Source organism: Amblyomma maculatum, chromosome 4 (genome assembly GCF_055883805.1).
Source record: "Amblyomma maculatum isolate TAMU_Amacu chromosome 4, ASM5588380v1, whole genome shotgun sequence".
NCBI lineage: Eukaryota > Metazoa > Arthropoda > Arachnida > Ixodida > Ixodidae > Amblyomma > Amblyomma maculatum.
In genome coordinates this window covers 140,389,266-140,404,623 of record NC_139347.1, presented here as the reverse complement: position 1 = coordinate 140,404,623, position 15,358 = coordinate 140,389,266, and the positions used below count along the sequence as shown (strand labels likewise).

At 43.9% G+C, this 15,358-nt stretch overlaps 1 protein-coding gene across 2 annotated transcripts in view; it reads left to right on the top strand.

Annotated features, from left to right (window-relative positions):
• The window catches only part of LOC146193184 (lysoplasmalogenase TMEM86A), a 67,657-nt gene extending 52,763 nt beyond the window's left edge, over positions 1 to 14,894 (top strand). For both annotated transcript variants that reach the window (XM_084602603.1, XM_084602604.1), the window contains exon 3: positions 6,436 to 14,894. In XM_084602603.1, coding sequence (XP_084458729.1) covers positions 6,436 to 6,839 — 404 coding nt within the window. In that variant the 3' untranslated portion in view covers positions 6,840 to 14,894. The remainder of the gene's footprint in view (positions 1 to 6,435) is intronic.
• Positions 14,895 to 15,358: the final 464 nt, after the last annotated feature.

Below are 15,358 nucleotides of genomic sequence, written 5' to 3'. Positions count from 1 at the left end.
TCTGTAGCTGAGCCACCTTCGCTGCCTCGTGCAGACAAGAAAAAATAGAGAAGAAGAGAAAAGGAAGAGGGAGAGAAAGACGCGGCGCCGCAACAACAGCCGTCGTCCTCCACCGAAGCGGTGGCGGGTGCAATGACGGCCTACAACAGATAAAAATTCGGTGGCAGGCTAGCCCCCGCCGCAAGCGGCGGTGCCTGCCCCAGCCGCATCCGTAAGGGAAGGATGCCTCTCCGTTTCGCCTCCATGGAGACGCAGCCGCCGGCTGTCGGGATTAGGGTGCCTCGATGCCAGGTGGTGGTGGTGATGTTTAATGACTTAAAAGGAGTGGAGGTACGCATGAGCCGGATCTTTGAAGATCCAGCCCTTACAGATACTAGATAGGGTCCCTTGTACAAGACCCCAGTGGCGTCGGCCGCTGCCCGAGCGCGCTCGACCAATGCTTTTTGGCCTTGGATTGAACCCGGAAACTCCGGAACTGTAGTTGGGCATCCTAACCACTGCACCACCGCGGCGGGGCTATAATACAAATGAAAAATTGGGAAAACGGGGTTCAAAGGCGTCAAAATGCTCAATGATAATTGAGAAAATTTGGTGCGTCAATTTATCAGTTAATTATTGAAATCATTGAACAAATTAATTTGGAGAAGGCAGGTTGAAAGGTGTGAAATGCTCAGTATGAAAAGCCAGTACTTGATGAGGCTAATTATAAAAGTTTAGTGTGTAATATTTTAATTCATTGAAATAAAAATGAAAAATTAGAAAAGGATTAATAAAAGGTGTCAAAATGCTCAGAATTTCAAATGCTTGATGATGCTAATTAAGAAAAAATAAGTGTGTGTAATTGATAAATCAATTGAAATAATTGAAAAAGAAGATACAAAGGTGTCATGGAAAGCCAATGTGTCTGATGCCAAGTATCTCCATATAAAAAATAAAAGCTAAAAATTAGGTATAAAAAGTCAAAAATTAAGGGTCTCTCAGATGTCTCTTAAGAGGAGAATGACGAAAGCCTACTCTTCCTATCCTATAATTTGCCTCCCATCGTTAGCCTCTTGTTGGCATTCGTTGCAGTTAGGCTGAAGGGTGGCAGTTCCCGGCCCTACGGGGCTGGGACGGTAGGTCAACGCCGCTTGCGGTGGGGGCTAGCCAGCCACCGAATTTTATCTGTTGTAGGCCGTCATTGCACCCGCCACTGCTTCGGTGGTGGACGACGACTGTTCTTGCGGTGCTCGTCTTTCTTTCCCTCTCTTTTAAGCGAAGCTTACTAGCCGCGCAACCGAGCTCTTCCTTGCTGCGCCGCGCGCGGCCGCGTAGCTACCACTTGACCTACATCGGCGCACCACGTGATATGTGAAAGCTGGGGCTCAACTCGTGCGCTCGCTTGCGGACGCGCAGCCTCCGCCGGCGGCCTAACTCCTGCTCCTACCGCTAGGAGATACTGACGTCACGCAATTGTATAAAAGGCGACGCACTCGTTGGGTCAGTTGAGCAGCGAGATGTCGGCCAGGGAGAGGGCGGCTCACCAGGCTGCAAAGCGCAAGTTTCAAACAGCCACGGAAACGGCCGGAAGAAGAACGAGAAGTACGGCTTACCAAGCGACATGCACAGTATGCAGCTAGACGGCAGCGTTCGACAACCGATGCAGAGGTGAAGGATGGAGCTTCGAGTACTTCAACTCGGTTCGAGCGGCAAAATGCTACCAAACGGAAAATGCGTGCTGAAGAAACTCCTGAACAGCAGCTTGTAAAGGAGCGTGCTTACCGGAAGAAGCAAAGTGAGAAACGAAAGGAGCAGCGTGCAGAAGAAATGCTAGTATGCTTCGCATCCTAGGCTTAACCATAAGCTAAGCCAGACCAATTTTTTTCCTTCTCTATTTTCTCTTCTGTCCGCATGATAAAAATCAATCAAGCAGCGGAGGTGGCTCAGCTACAGAGCCAGTAGCAGGCCCGTGCATTTTCTTTTCCTTCTTCCTACAGCCACAAGTGCTACTTATTATTATAATTGGTTTACAGGAAAGGGAAAAAAGTAATTGATTTATAGGAAGGGAAAGGAGCAGTAACTGTCTCACTTGTTTTCTGTGGACACCTCAACCACGCCGTAAGGTAGGAAGGTGGGAATGAAAGTGGAAAGAGGAGCCATAGTGGAGGGCTACGGAGTAATTTCGACCACCTGGGGATCTTTAACGTGCGCTGACATGCACAGCACATGGACGCCTCTTTGTTTCGCCTCCATCGAAACGCAGCCGCCGAGGTCGGGTTCGAACCCGGGTACTCCGGCACAGCAGTCGGGCGTAACAGGCCCGTGCATTTTCTTTTCCTTCTTCCTACAGCCACAGCAAGAAGTACTACTTATAATTATAATTGGTTTACAGGAAAGGGAAAGCGCAGTCAAAGTGTGCATTTGGACGGTACACCATCGCTCCTGTCGAGTGGCGTTCCTTGTCTTGCGTTCAAGTGTGACATTGCAGATGGCAGGGATGCATCCCACCTCGGCCAGTCAGAACGCCGCAAAAGCGGGACACACTTTGTCCACGAGAGCATGAGCCATTAAAGGCTTTCGCCTTAAAAAACATTGTCCAGGGTGCGTTATATCTTTGAGGGTGGAGCCCCCGGCGTTGCATGGAAACGTAAACAGTGAGTTCGCTGGCGGCTGCGTTTCGATGGAGGCGAAACGAAGAGGCGTCCCTGCTGTGCGATGCCAGTGCCACCTTCCTCCCTTCCCCTGGTGTGGTTCTGGTGTCCACAGATCAGTTGACGAATGCCACGCCTTTCCTTTCATGCGAACGAATTCACACTTTTCTGTGGACACCTGAACCACGCCGTAAGGTAAGGGAGGAAAGCGGGAGTGAAAGTGGAAAGAGAGAAAGCGGTGGGGATCTTTAACGTGCACACTGACATTGCACAGCACACGGATGCCACTTTGGCCAGGGAGGTTGATTTGGTTTCTGGGGTTTTAACGCCTTCATGGAAAATGGCTAGCGCGGCCGGGATTGAATCTCGCATTTCTGGGCACGGTAGTCGAGCGCCCTGACCACTGCACCGCCCCGGTATCGTAGAAAGTGAGGATGGAGTACCATTTGATTTAATTATGCTCTTGGGCCTCCACTGTATATGGCGCTGAAGAATGGCAGGTTACCATTGCGATAAAGATGCATGGCCTGCCAGAATTTATTTTCGGGAAAGCGTGGACAGGTATTTGGCAATCCAGAAAGCTACAGCAGAACCTCCCTGGTGGCTTTCAAGACTAGAGCCTTTGTTGTGTATGCGTGAATTTTAGTGTGTCATATGTAAATAGCTTATGTAAATAGCATTTGAGTTAATTTTGTTGATTTTGTTCTCATGTCAAGACCAGGCAATAAAGAAAAAAAAATGCGGCAGGGCGGAAAGAAGGAGGATGAGAGTGAAAGTGGAAAGAAAGGTGGTGGAAGTCTACAGAGTAATTAAATTTTCTCCCGCCTGAGGATTTTTGACGGTACCGCCGCTCTATTGCCCCAACTACCGACGAAATACCCAAAACCCAGGAGTATCCGGGTTCGGACCTGAACGCCCGCTACTGGTTTCGATGGAGAGGAAATCGAGAGACGTCCATGGGCTGTTCAATGTCTGTGCACGCATTAAAATATCCAGGTGTTCCCAATTACTTCATAACCCTCCACTGCACTTCTTTCTCTTTTCGCTTTCACTCCCAACTTCCTTCCCCCATGGCGCGGTTCAGGTGTCCACGGAAAAGTGTGATACTGTAAACCAGTTTTCATCACACAGCAGAGGATCCATCTCAATTTCGCCTCCGTCAAAACGCAGCCGCTGGCGGTAGGGTTCAAATCAGGGCGGGTACTGCGTGTAGCAGCTGGACATCTTAACCACTGAAACATATTGTGGCGGTGCAAATTCTCTATTTGATTACGGAGAATGGTGACGGCTTTTCGGCCATACTCTGCTATGGTGGCGCAGTGTTTAAGATGGTCGACTACTTTTCAGGAGTACCCGGATTCGAACATGACCGTCAGCGGCTGAGCTTCATGGAGCTGAAAAGCGAAACGACTGTGGATATCAGTGCACATTAAGGATCCCCATGTGGTCAGAATTACTATAGAACTCTCCACTATGGCATCTCCCTTTCGATTTCTACCTTTCTTCATTTGACTCAGGTATCCACAGAAAAAGTGACAGATACTGCATGTTTCCTTTCCTGTAAGCCAATTTTAATTCTATTTTTGGCCAAGCGAGCTGTATATGCTTGGCTTCAAATTTTGAATAGAAATACTCATTGTGATACTGCTAGCAGTCACAATGAATGCAGCATATATTTATTAGTGGAACTGCAGTAAATGAGTACACATGCAGTTAAGGCAAAACTATCTTACTGTCATGAATCGACATGTTCAGTCATCCTTTGACTTTTTGTAGGTATCACCATATAGTATTTTGTTTTGCGCAAAAGTTGTACATTTAATATTTTATCAACACATGAAATGGAAGCTAAATAAACGTTCTTTTTAAGCATATAAGGTTGAATGACAAAATATGTGTTGCAACACAAAATTTTAATTGCCAGAAGCAAAATTTTACAGAATATTGAATTAAAGTTACAAAAACACATTTGCACCTAGAAATAAGTTTAAAAGATTCCAGTTTTTCTGGAACGACAAAATGTTTGGCCTCTTATTACGCACTATTTGTAAAAGCATGTTTAGTTTTGAGTTGAATAGTATTTTTGGTAAAAGAATAACTGGACACGCAAAACAATCCGACAGTGAAAATGAAATTAACCAGCGTGCGGACGCCGATGCAGCCGATGTTTCAGCCTGGTTTCCGTAATCGTTGCTGTCATAACTGAATTCTGACAACGGAGGCAGCACGTTCAGACTCACTGCCGCTCAGGGTGCGGATAAAATTTGCGAAGGTTTATACTGGTTTAACCGAAAGCGTAGCAGGGGGCGGCAGAAAGTTAGGTGGGCGGATGAGATTAAGAAGTTCGCAGGGGTCAAGTGGATGCAACTAGCACAGGACCGGGTTAAGTGGAGAAATATGGGAGAGGCCTTCGCCCTGCAGTGGGTATAATCAGGCTGATGATGATGATGATGATGATGAACCGAGTTCTTCGAGCATGAGCTTTGTTTGGCCACACATCAGCCAATGCCAAAGTGTTGTTGCACTCGGACTGGCATGCACCTTATCCCCAGCAAGACTGAGCACCCAGTTGTGCGCTGGTGAAGCAGTTAAGCCCCCACCTATAGTCGTGTAGTCAATGCAGGTTAAAAAACTCCAGGTGGTCAAAATATCTGGAACCCTCCACTATGGCATCTCTGGGCGCAAGGTGAGACGCCCAAATTAATGACCTTGAATGAGCCCTCCACTACGACAACTTGTCTCAAGGTCAAATGTGCAACCTTGCTAGTTGCAGTGAAAACAGTAGAGTTCATGCTCTAAATTAAAGGTAGATTAGGTGAAGTCGCAAGATTTGCAATTTATTCAAGCCAGCCTTTCTTGCTTTTGACTTGGACACTACTGTGACTTCAGAACACATTCAAAAAATGGTGCCTCAAGAGAGCAAAAAAAGCAAACATCGGAAATGAAACCAGATGTTTGATTACATGCGAAATGGCGCAGCCTGTCCATTAGCAATGCGGAATGCATCAAAATCTTAGTGGACTCATGTCTTTGGGGTGCATTGAAAAAAAAATGATGTGGTGAGAAAAAAATAAAGGTGCATTGAAAACTAAACTTTATTTGTTTAACTACATGCAAATGGCTGCGTGTTCATAAATAATGCAGATGGTACCAAATCATAGTGCAAAATTAATGCTAGTGCGCTAACGAATAATGCTCAATGGGCACAGTAGAGAAAGGGTTAATAAATAAGGTTAATAAATAAGTTGGTATGAACTACATGCACTCTGGTGTATGAACTACATGCACTCTGGTAGGATGCACATAGTATCTCGTATAGGGAGGACCACAGGTGAGGCTTCGTTAAAGGTCTGGCTGCTATTTGGTTGTGAAAATGAATATTGTGCGGAACTGTTATACGCATCAGGTGAGCATTCTGTGGCAAGTTTATTGCTAGACTGTGTAAGTAATCTTGTATTGCTTGTATTGGCCAAATCCTTCAGCTTTCTTTGGTATGATACTGTATAAGTAATCTTGTATTGCTTGTATTGGCCAAATCCTTCAGCTTTCTTTGGTATGATAGGATATTGGTTCCTTGCATTAATTTGGATTGAGTAAAGTAATTATATGACCATAATTCTGCATTAGCAGCATATCGCTTCAAAAGGTAGCACTGCATATCCAATGTAGCACATATTGTTCATAGTAAACAAGTTAATGTGAGTGTTACAGTTAATTGCCATCATCAATCTGTAGTGTATGGCCAGCCATTTTCTTCCAGTGGTCTAGCAGCTGAGTAATTGAATGTGTTCCTCTTTCATCGCAGGCATATATCTTTTTGCCGTGCCACTATATGGCTTCGTGCTCATGGTCATGGTGTGGCGGGGTGTATCACGAGTGCGGTTCTTCGATGAACTCTGGACCTGGACCAAGTTGTGCTCCTGCTTTGGTGGCATCCTCTTCGCCGCCTCCGACATGCTCATAGCGTTCAACCTCTTCTACCTGAGTGCACCACCCACATACATCCAGCACGTGATCATGATCTCCTATTACGCAGCACAGCTTGGGATAGCGTTGTCTGTCGTAGACTGCCGCACCATAGCAGCCATCAGTGCCGCAAACGAGCAGCAGGTGCCCTGCCGTAATGGTGGCCCCTGCTCTTCGGCCCTCACACCACCACCGTCGTCTGCCGCACATTTGCCGGGCACATCCAAGACAAGGCTAGAATAGAGTAGTTTACTAGTGGCTGCTGTACTTCACCATGTCTGGGGGGCACAGTTCCTTCTCAATGAACAAAATTATCAGTGTATACCTTTTGGCAGATGGACTGTCACTGTCTGCCCAGCATCAAATATGGCTGACTCAGCCACCAATGCTGGTGACGGTTGAATCTACTAGATGCTTTCAGTGTTACATTGCAGTTTGCTGACAGGATGCAGCCAGTGAACAGGACCCATGCAGACTCGCTGCTGGTTTAAAAAAAGAAAGGTCAGCCTATTTTTCGGCTGATTCAGCGCTGATTACCGGTGATGAAGTGTGCTGTATATTAAATTCTACAAGCCTTGCTGTACGCTGCACACCTGCTGTGTGTATTTTAAGCAGGCAGCAGCAGCAAAGCAGGCCATACTATTCTCTGTGTCAGAGAGCTGTCACTTTCCCTGTGTGCTAATCTCACGCGCGTCCATAATGACAGCCATACGTGACAGGGAACTGCGCAATGGGAACTCCTTCCACTTCGGTGAACAAACCTTCCAGCGTGGCCATAAGCCAAGGAGATGTCTTCTGCTCAATGTCACGAATCAAGGTGGATTTTGAGCTGCAGAAAGTGTCAGATGCAAGAGTGTGCCAGGTCAATCAATCTTGCTCATGCCACAAAGGCATCGTCCTTACTCAGGCACACGCAGAATTTTCGTGTGGTTACCACCTTCTTGATCTGTTAGATTCACTTTGGCCAAATGACTGGCATCGCAACTTGAAACAGTGTGTTACTCTTTGTGTTTGTTGTGAACCATTTCTTCTCATAGCAAACCTTTGTCATATGCCTGAAAAGTCAAGAGCATAGTGGAGGAGGTGTTTGGCGCTGGCGTGTCACAGTGAACCTGCCAGTGTTCCTTGCACAGTATTGTCGCGTCATTAGAATGAGAGGGCTGGCTCTCTCTCTGCTTTCAGGGGACTTGCAGAGTTCTTCATGAAGGTTTTTTTGTCGTGCAGTATGTGTATAGGTATGCAGAAGCTTCGATTGCAAAGACCAAGTGAATTGAATGGGCCATGCGTGCTGGTTTCTTGCGTGTTTTTATTTTGAACATGTTGCCAAGTGCAAACTTTTATTCTCTGTGCACACTTTGTGCCACCAGTGTTTTATTTCAGTTCCTTGTGTGCAAAAAACAGGATGTCCACAAATATTTATATTTCAAGCAGCTGCTCGCATTCGCTGATGGCTAAAGCACAGTGCGACAAGCACAGGAATTTCACAGAATGAGCCTGTGAAAAAGCTGCCGAATGAATTATGCTTTTTTTTTTTTTAATTTCTACTGCTAGGTTCTGTTATGACTGACAAAGCATGCTACAAACAGCAGCATCAGTGGGGCTGCATTGAATGCACTTTAGGCACAGTGCTCTAAGACATGTCTTTTGCTCTCATATGGTTAACCCGAATATTTTTTCTAGTATTTTAAATTATAATATTGCAGCTTTATTTCTTGTAGTATTACATTTGAAAAATTCATCAGTTATGCTTTATGTCAAGAAAGTTTCGCGACATGCACTGACCTGTTCACACAAGTTAGCCAAAAAGGTCAGGTCGTATTGCATTGCTCAGATCAACATGCAACACAGCAGGCACTGCTACACTCCAGCCTTTCTGTGCTTCAGTCTTCGTTGAATCTGAATTCAGTGGGCTTTGCTGCTAAGCTCAGAATGGCAGTGTGCTACAAGCATTTTGTGCTTAGCTAAATACTGAAGCGCAAAAGAGGGAAGTACTATTTGTTGACATCCTGTTTGTGTATTGCACATAGTTCAGAGCCCTTATGACGGATAGGTAGAAAGCAGAATTATGAACTGAATCTGCTCTGAAATCTCCCCGTCTTTTTGGGAGTTGCTCATTTAGTATGTGTTGTGTATTGTCTGGTCAGGATGTCGCTGTTTACCAGCATATAGAGCACTTGCTGAGCACATCATTCATTTGTTAAATGACAAGTGGATCCCGTTTTTGTCTCTACACGTCCTGTTTTTAGATGTGCGTGCGCAAGTGCAGTACTTGATAAGTTTATATGTTGGTGCAACCTTACAGTATTTTGCACTTATTTCTTCAGTCATGTAGTTGTTTTTTATAATGGCGTGTGAAACAGTGTCGCTCGAAAGCCTCAGAGGCTGTGATATATCCACATTTTGTAGAAAGATGTATATTATGGTTTTGTTTTTTGTGCCGAATGACATGGCCATGAATACATTTAGAAGCAGTCAAGATAAAAAAGGCACGTCAATGCAATACTCTGGACTTTGTCCTAGCATGACATGGTGCACGCGCACTAGTTTTGAGGTGCAGCAGTGCAGTTGTCAGAAGGCTGTGCATACCGGTTAAATAAATGTTCATGGATGAGAGGTTCACTGCAGCTGCAGAGATGCACTCATTTTGGTGGCTGTTACAAAGCGTTGTTTTATAGTTTGAATGGAATTACTGTGAGAAAGACAAGATTGTTTGCAGCAGCACGCCTTGTGTGTAGTACTGTCTAGTGAGTGATGGAAAATAAATGTGATGACAAGTCAAGCAAACAGCACAGCAAAATGTGTCCCGTACTGCAGTGTTGGCCTGAGTGCAGGCATGTTTTCTACATATGCACCAGGACTAATAGAAAGTAGTCGACTGCAGTTGATTTAAGTTAGACCTTCTAGCAAACAGTGTTTGAAGTTGAACCTAGCTACTGCCATTCAGCTACACCAACCTTTCGGAATAAGACCACCAGTCTATTTCAGCCGAGGGAACAAATTAATGATTAGTGTTTCTCCTATTGGGCACAAAACATTTAACCATATTTAGTATGGAGGTGCAGTTAATCACAGTAATACCAGTGTGCATCTGTAGAAAGATTTATTATTTATTATTATTAGGTAACACAGCTCACAAAGTTCTGTCTAAGCTGAAGTGTCCAGGTTTGTGTAATGCCTATGAAGACGTTGGGGTAGGTAGGACTAGCACACAAGAAATTTAAACATTTCACCTCTATGTGAAGGGTTAAGTGGCAGAAACTGATTAAGGCATGGGGCCTACAGGAAAAGCGATGTCATAGTTGTGATGTCATAGTGGCCAGTGATTCAAATTTGTGCGTGCTGCAGTGGTTATAATATTTTTTCAGACCTCTAGATGAATCTGCGATTGAGAATCAATAAACTAAAACACAATGTTTTGACACATTAGCCTTCTTTTATTTAATCCACTCTTGATACTGATAGTGCCACCTGTAAGCTGTTGTAATTTGAGTGGGAAGTGAGCGTTCACTTTGACTTAAAAGAGATACTACTGAGATTGTCAATGTGGAAAGATGGGCTAGTTGGTCTTTGTACGATGAATGCATACTTTCAGAGTAAAAAACGCAGCACGAAGAAAGGAGAATTTTTGTGAAAGCGCATCCAACTTTAGTTGCATTGCCACTCGTTCAGGCTTCATGTTTGTGGAAAGAGAGTGCCTACATATGGTGCTGCTTTAGCTAGTTGGCAGGATTACAATGGCAGACTTGAGCACTGGAGCCTAACGCAAGTCTGTGTACTGCCGAAGAATGAAATTTAATGGCCCATTTGAATGTAGAGAGATGGATAAATTCATTTCAAAACACCATTAGCAGAGAAGTTTTACATAAAAGATAAAAAAACACGAAAAAAAAAAAACACACAGTGAAGCAAGCAGCAGGGTAAGGGGGTATGTTGTCTTTCATTGATGCAAATTACACTGCACTTCTTGTAAAGTGGCTTAGGAATGAATGGAGACGATGAATATAGAAGCAGCAGCATGCTTTGCTTTGCTAGAAAAAGGAGGAGTAAAACCTGTTTACTAGCTCTTGATTCTGTTACTTGCCTATGCATTCTTCCTCAAGTTGCTTTTTGCAGTGTGCATTTGTATTAAGTAGCTGAGATTTCTCTCCAGTTGCTTTAGGAGGTGCTAAGTGGCAGAATGCTTGGTGCGTTTTCACATTGAATGGTTGTGCATGAGATAAGGAAGCAGTGACACAAATCGCAGTGCTTTTTCTTCATTCCATTCGATGTGTGCTAAGGAGCGATGCTGTGCATCGCCTGACTGTGTTATAGACTGTGTCCATACTTTCAGAGGTTGCGAATGCGAGTGATTGTGCATTGCGTGGAAAAGAGCACAGAAGGCTGTTGTTGTGTTTACATTTTTGTGTCAGACTTGAGCAGGTGTGCGTGGCCAAATAAACAGGCAACAGGAAAATATATTGGGCAGTACCAAAATGAGATGCTTGGCGGGCTGTTGGTGGTTTAACACTCATCAGTGTCATGTATAGGGCCATGATTGACAGGTCAGGATTAAGGCTGAACTGCAGACAGGACAGTACATGATGCGAGAGTGGAGCGAACACTAAGTAGAGGATCACATCCTTCCTTTCACATCACAAAGGCAGCTATAGTGTGAGCATTTAACTTGCTTTTACAGCACACTGCTGAGTGCATAATGTGGGAGAGTCAGTCTTTAAAAGCTAGCATGCTGTGTGCCTATAGAGGTTTATCTCTTTGTGTAGCAGTTTAGATTTCGCTATGGTTGCACGTACAGTGTTATGGCACACTAGTGTATGATCGATCCTGGCCAGTGATGCAAGTAGCTGGGTTGCTCATTTCAGATGCACTGGAAAGAGTCTGCTGTTAATGAATGAACTGTCATATCTGCACGCTAAATATAGGAGCACACTATATATATTTGAGTTGGAGCTGCGTAAAATCATTACTTTGACACGCAAATGCACTAGCACCGAAGTCCATCAATTGCGATCCAAGTATATTGGCATCAGCAACTAAATACTGTGTGTGGCCTTCCTGATATTGCTGTGTGACTATGAACCTAGACTGGCTGACCTCCAATAGCCGCAAGGCCAACTGTTATTTCGACTCCTGGAATTTTGCAAATCTAGCCAGTTGTCATCTACAGGTGTGCTGCACTGTTTGGTGCTGTAGGATGTGTAAATATGCCAGATTCACGGTGCATCCAGAGGTCTATCATGTTGACTTTCAAATGGGGCACTGATATTTAATGTACTACCTTAGAGCCTTAGGTGAACATGTATGTGCCCATGAAGTAAAAAAACAAATAGTTATATTAGCTGTACACCCAGGCAGCACATCTTTCCATTTTGTAGCGCTGCCTGGGAAGCTCAACTTTTTCTGCCCTTCATCGGCTGGCCTCTCATGTGCCTAGCCTAGCGTTTATGTAAAGGTAACATTATCCAGTGTTTGTACTTGTAGGGAACACATAATGCTGTGTAGTCAATGTAACAGTGCAACCTTCAGTTTTTGGTTAAGTTGCAAGAACCTCACATATGCTGCGCACCTCAAGCTGAACAAATCAATTATGCAGAAATTTTTGTGTTACACATCTCAGAATTTGAGCACTCTACATTCAAGATGCCCCATGTACTATGAGCCAAGAGAAAAAAAAAAAAAAAAAAGATGAATATAACTGCCGCACACTGTGGGAATGTAACGAAGCCAGTGATGGTGGTTGCCAAGAGCAGACAATAGCATTAACACTTGTTGACAAGATGAATGAGCTTTTAAATCTCTATAACTACTTATATTTTACATACAGAACAAGCCAGAGGCATCAAAATTTTTTAGCTTTTAATTTGGTCTTGTGGTTAGCTTTTTATTTAAATAATCAGAAAATCCTTAACAGCAGATTACTTTGTCTTATGGAGCAATTGTGTGTGGTAGTTACAGGAGGCTTAAGTTGTATCCGACTACAGAAAAATTACTGTTTGGAGAAGCCAATTTTTATATATTGGCTGTGGTTCTATGATTAGTAATAGCGTGAATTTGGAATCTGCTTGTTGCTCTAAGTATCTAGGTGTCCACTAAATGTGTTGCACAATAACTTTTGTAACTTTAAAGTCTCTGTAGGCTGAATTTTACAGTAAATTTATGCCACTTTCATAGAGTACTGCTTCAGAGTGGAACTTGAAATTTTTAAACTTCTGCTACTGTTCTCCTGAGAACAGTAGCAGAAGTTCAGGAATTGCAAGTGGCAAGGAAAATAGAATATATATAAATATGCAAAAACAATAATAATAGATCTACAAAGCTCATGCTGCATTTAGAAAACTCACTCCTAAATATGTTCTGGTCAGGCCCAAGTTTTACGTGATTTTTTACAACGTCCACTTTTGTGGAAGGAAAAATTCTTCAACTCAAGGCCATAGTCCTGCATAGAAAACAAGCACATATGAAAAAATGCATGCACTACATCAAAATCTTGTTTGTTAATCTGAAGCATTTCAGAGGGCTTTTTGCAAGCATGGTTGCCCAGAGGCTGCATCTTCCTCGCTGAAAGTTGACTCGCTTACCTTTTGACTTGCAAGGTCGAATCATGGCCAGTCTCGAGGGTGCTTGATTTTAGCTTAAATATGCCTCATTAGTACTAACAATGGACAGTGGACTACGGACATGCATGACACACAATGCTCTAACTGGCAGCTGTTTTTCTTTGCTACAGTTCCCCTTTCTGCAACTGCTTACGTAGTATACAGCGAAACTGTACGTGCTAGCACTGATTACAATTTTAATTCCTTACTGTTGAGAATGCTTGCGGCTGTCATGCACTTCTGCTGCTTTCTTTATAAAGCACAGCCTTCAACCCTGTGCTCCATTTACGGAACATATTTACGGAACACTGCATCTAGAGAAAGCAGCAAACACTCTCACCTCTTGCAATACTCTGCTCTATGTCCCCCGAGATTAGTTCTCTACCACGTGCACATGTTCGAGAGTTGTCATTGTGACAACGAATTGTCTGGCCAATGCAAAATGTATTCGCAGTTCAAAAGAACATCATAGAGCAACACTCCTGGTGCAGCTGGTGTGTCGCTTAGCAAGCTTGGCGTGTAGCGGGCTTCCCCTTTCCCATCACAGAGTATGTCTGCAAAAAATTGCAGAAAACACACCGTTGATGCCAGACTATTGTGCCACTTTCTGTGAGCAGGTACAATTTGCCTTGCCTGCCTGGTTTTGTTCATTATTTCCCACTAGCTTGGTCTGCAGAAGAAGGTCCTTGCTTTCTTTTTGTAAGCACATCAGCAGGTCAGCTACCCAAGTCAGTAAACTTCTATTTTTGCCTGTCCTGCATGCGCGCTTAAGAGTCCAGCCCGTTACCGTAAACTGTTGCCATATGTTCTGTGCTTCAGGTTCTGCTCAAGACATTTATAGGACATCATTAACTAGTTCTTTTTTTCCTTAATCCATGTTGCTTTTTTTTCTTTGTGTAACATTATCTCATTTCTTGGCACTCCCAGCTTCTCCAAAGATCAGTCGCCCTACAGTGGGTGGGTGCCAAAGGACGAGTGAAACATTCATACCTTCAAGTTGCAGAAAAATATGTACCTCTGACAAACAGCAGGCTATCCCTGTAAACACTGCCCAGCTACAATTAGAGGCTAGAATAAACAAAAAGGTATCACTGCCTATAATATGCAGCTCAAGGGCTGAGCAGGCATGTTCCCTTGACATGTGCCAACGTCTTTACACCTGTCGTCGCAGTTCCATACATCAAACATCAGGCTCTACGTGGGCATTTTCAACTCTACTACTCAAGTGTAATTACTGTATTCCAAATTACAATGTGTGCATTTAAGGATGCAGGTCACAAGAAAATTCAGCGTTGCATACAAGAGGAGAGGCATTAAAGGGGAAGCGGCTACATTCTCTAGCTTCCTGCAGGTGAAAAAGTTGTGCTCAAGAACTGGGCTTAGAGCCATGAACTGTGAACTATTAGAAGTGGTTTTTTTCTTCACGTATCTTTATTTTTTTTTTCATCTAGAAACATGACTGGCCAGTGTTTCCCTCTTTGCAAGTTGGATGGCCTTTTAAAAGAAATCTGTGTGATCAAAAGCCACATTTGAGAACACTGAAAAAGAGAAAAACCTTGTTGCAAACTGCTGTTGGTGTCCTTTTACGAGTCCACTGTGATAACCATAGCCACGACCTGAAGCCAAGAAGTCTGTACACAAAGTGCACACTGGCGTGGTTGTAATCCATGCCCATTTTCTTGACATTAAAGCTCTTCCTTGCACACTTCTGTTCTAAGTGATCTTGCCTCAAGATTTGCATGACCCTCAAGATTTGCATGACACACAGTTGCAAGCCTTTTCAGCAAAGTAGCAACAATAGCCATGGAACAGGGAATTGAAAGCAGGTAAGGAACTGCAGTCGTAGATCTTAAATCACTGGAACCCTCGTAGAGGCCGAAATCTTTACACTTTTCACATCCAAAATATTTCCAGGCTTACAAAAGCAACACACACAAACCCGGTGGAGGAATCCTGAGAGCATTGTGTTTCTATTTGCCTGCAGTCACCTGCAGTGAAAGCTATGTGGATGCACACAGCATGAGCTTCTAATTCCACGGGAACTTCTTGTAGATTACACAATTAAAACTTGTGGCATGCATGCCTTACTGTGCCGTTATATCCGAGATAGAACACAGTGACAATATACAACACCACATCCTGTGGCTGGTAAGGTGGAGCTGTCAAGTC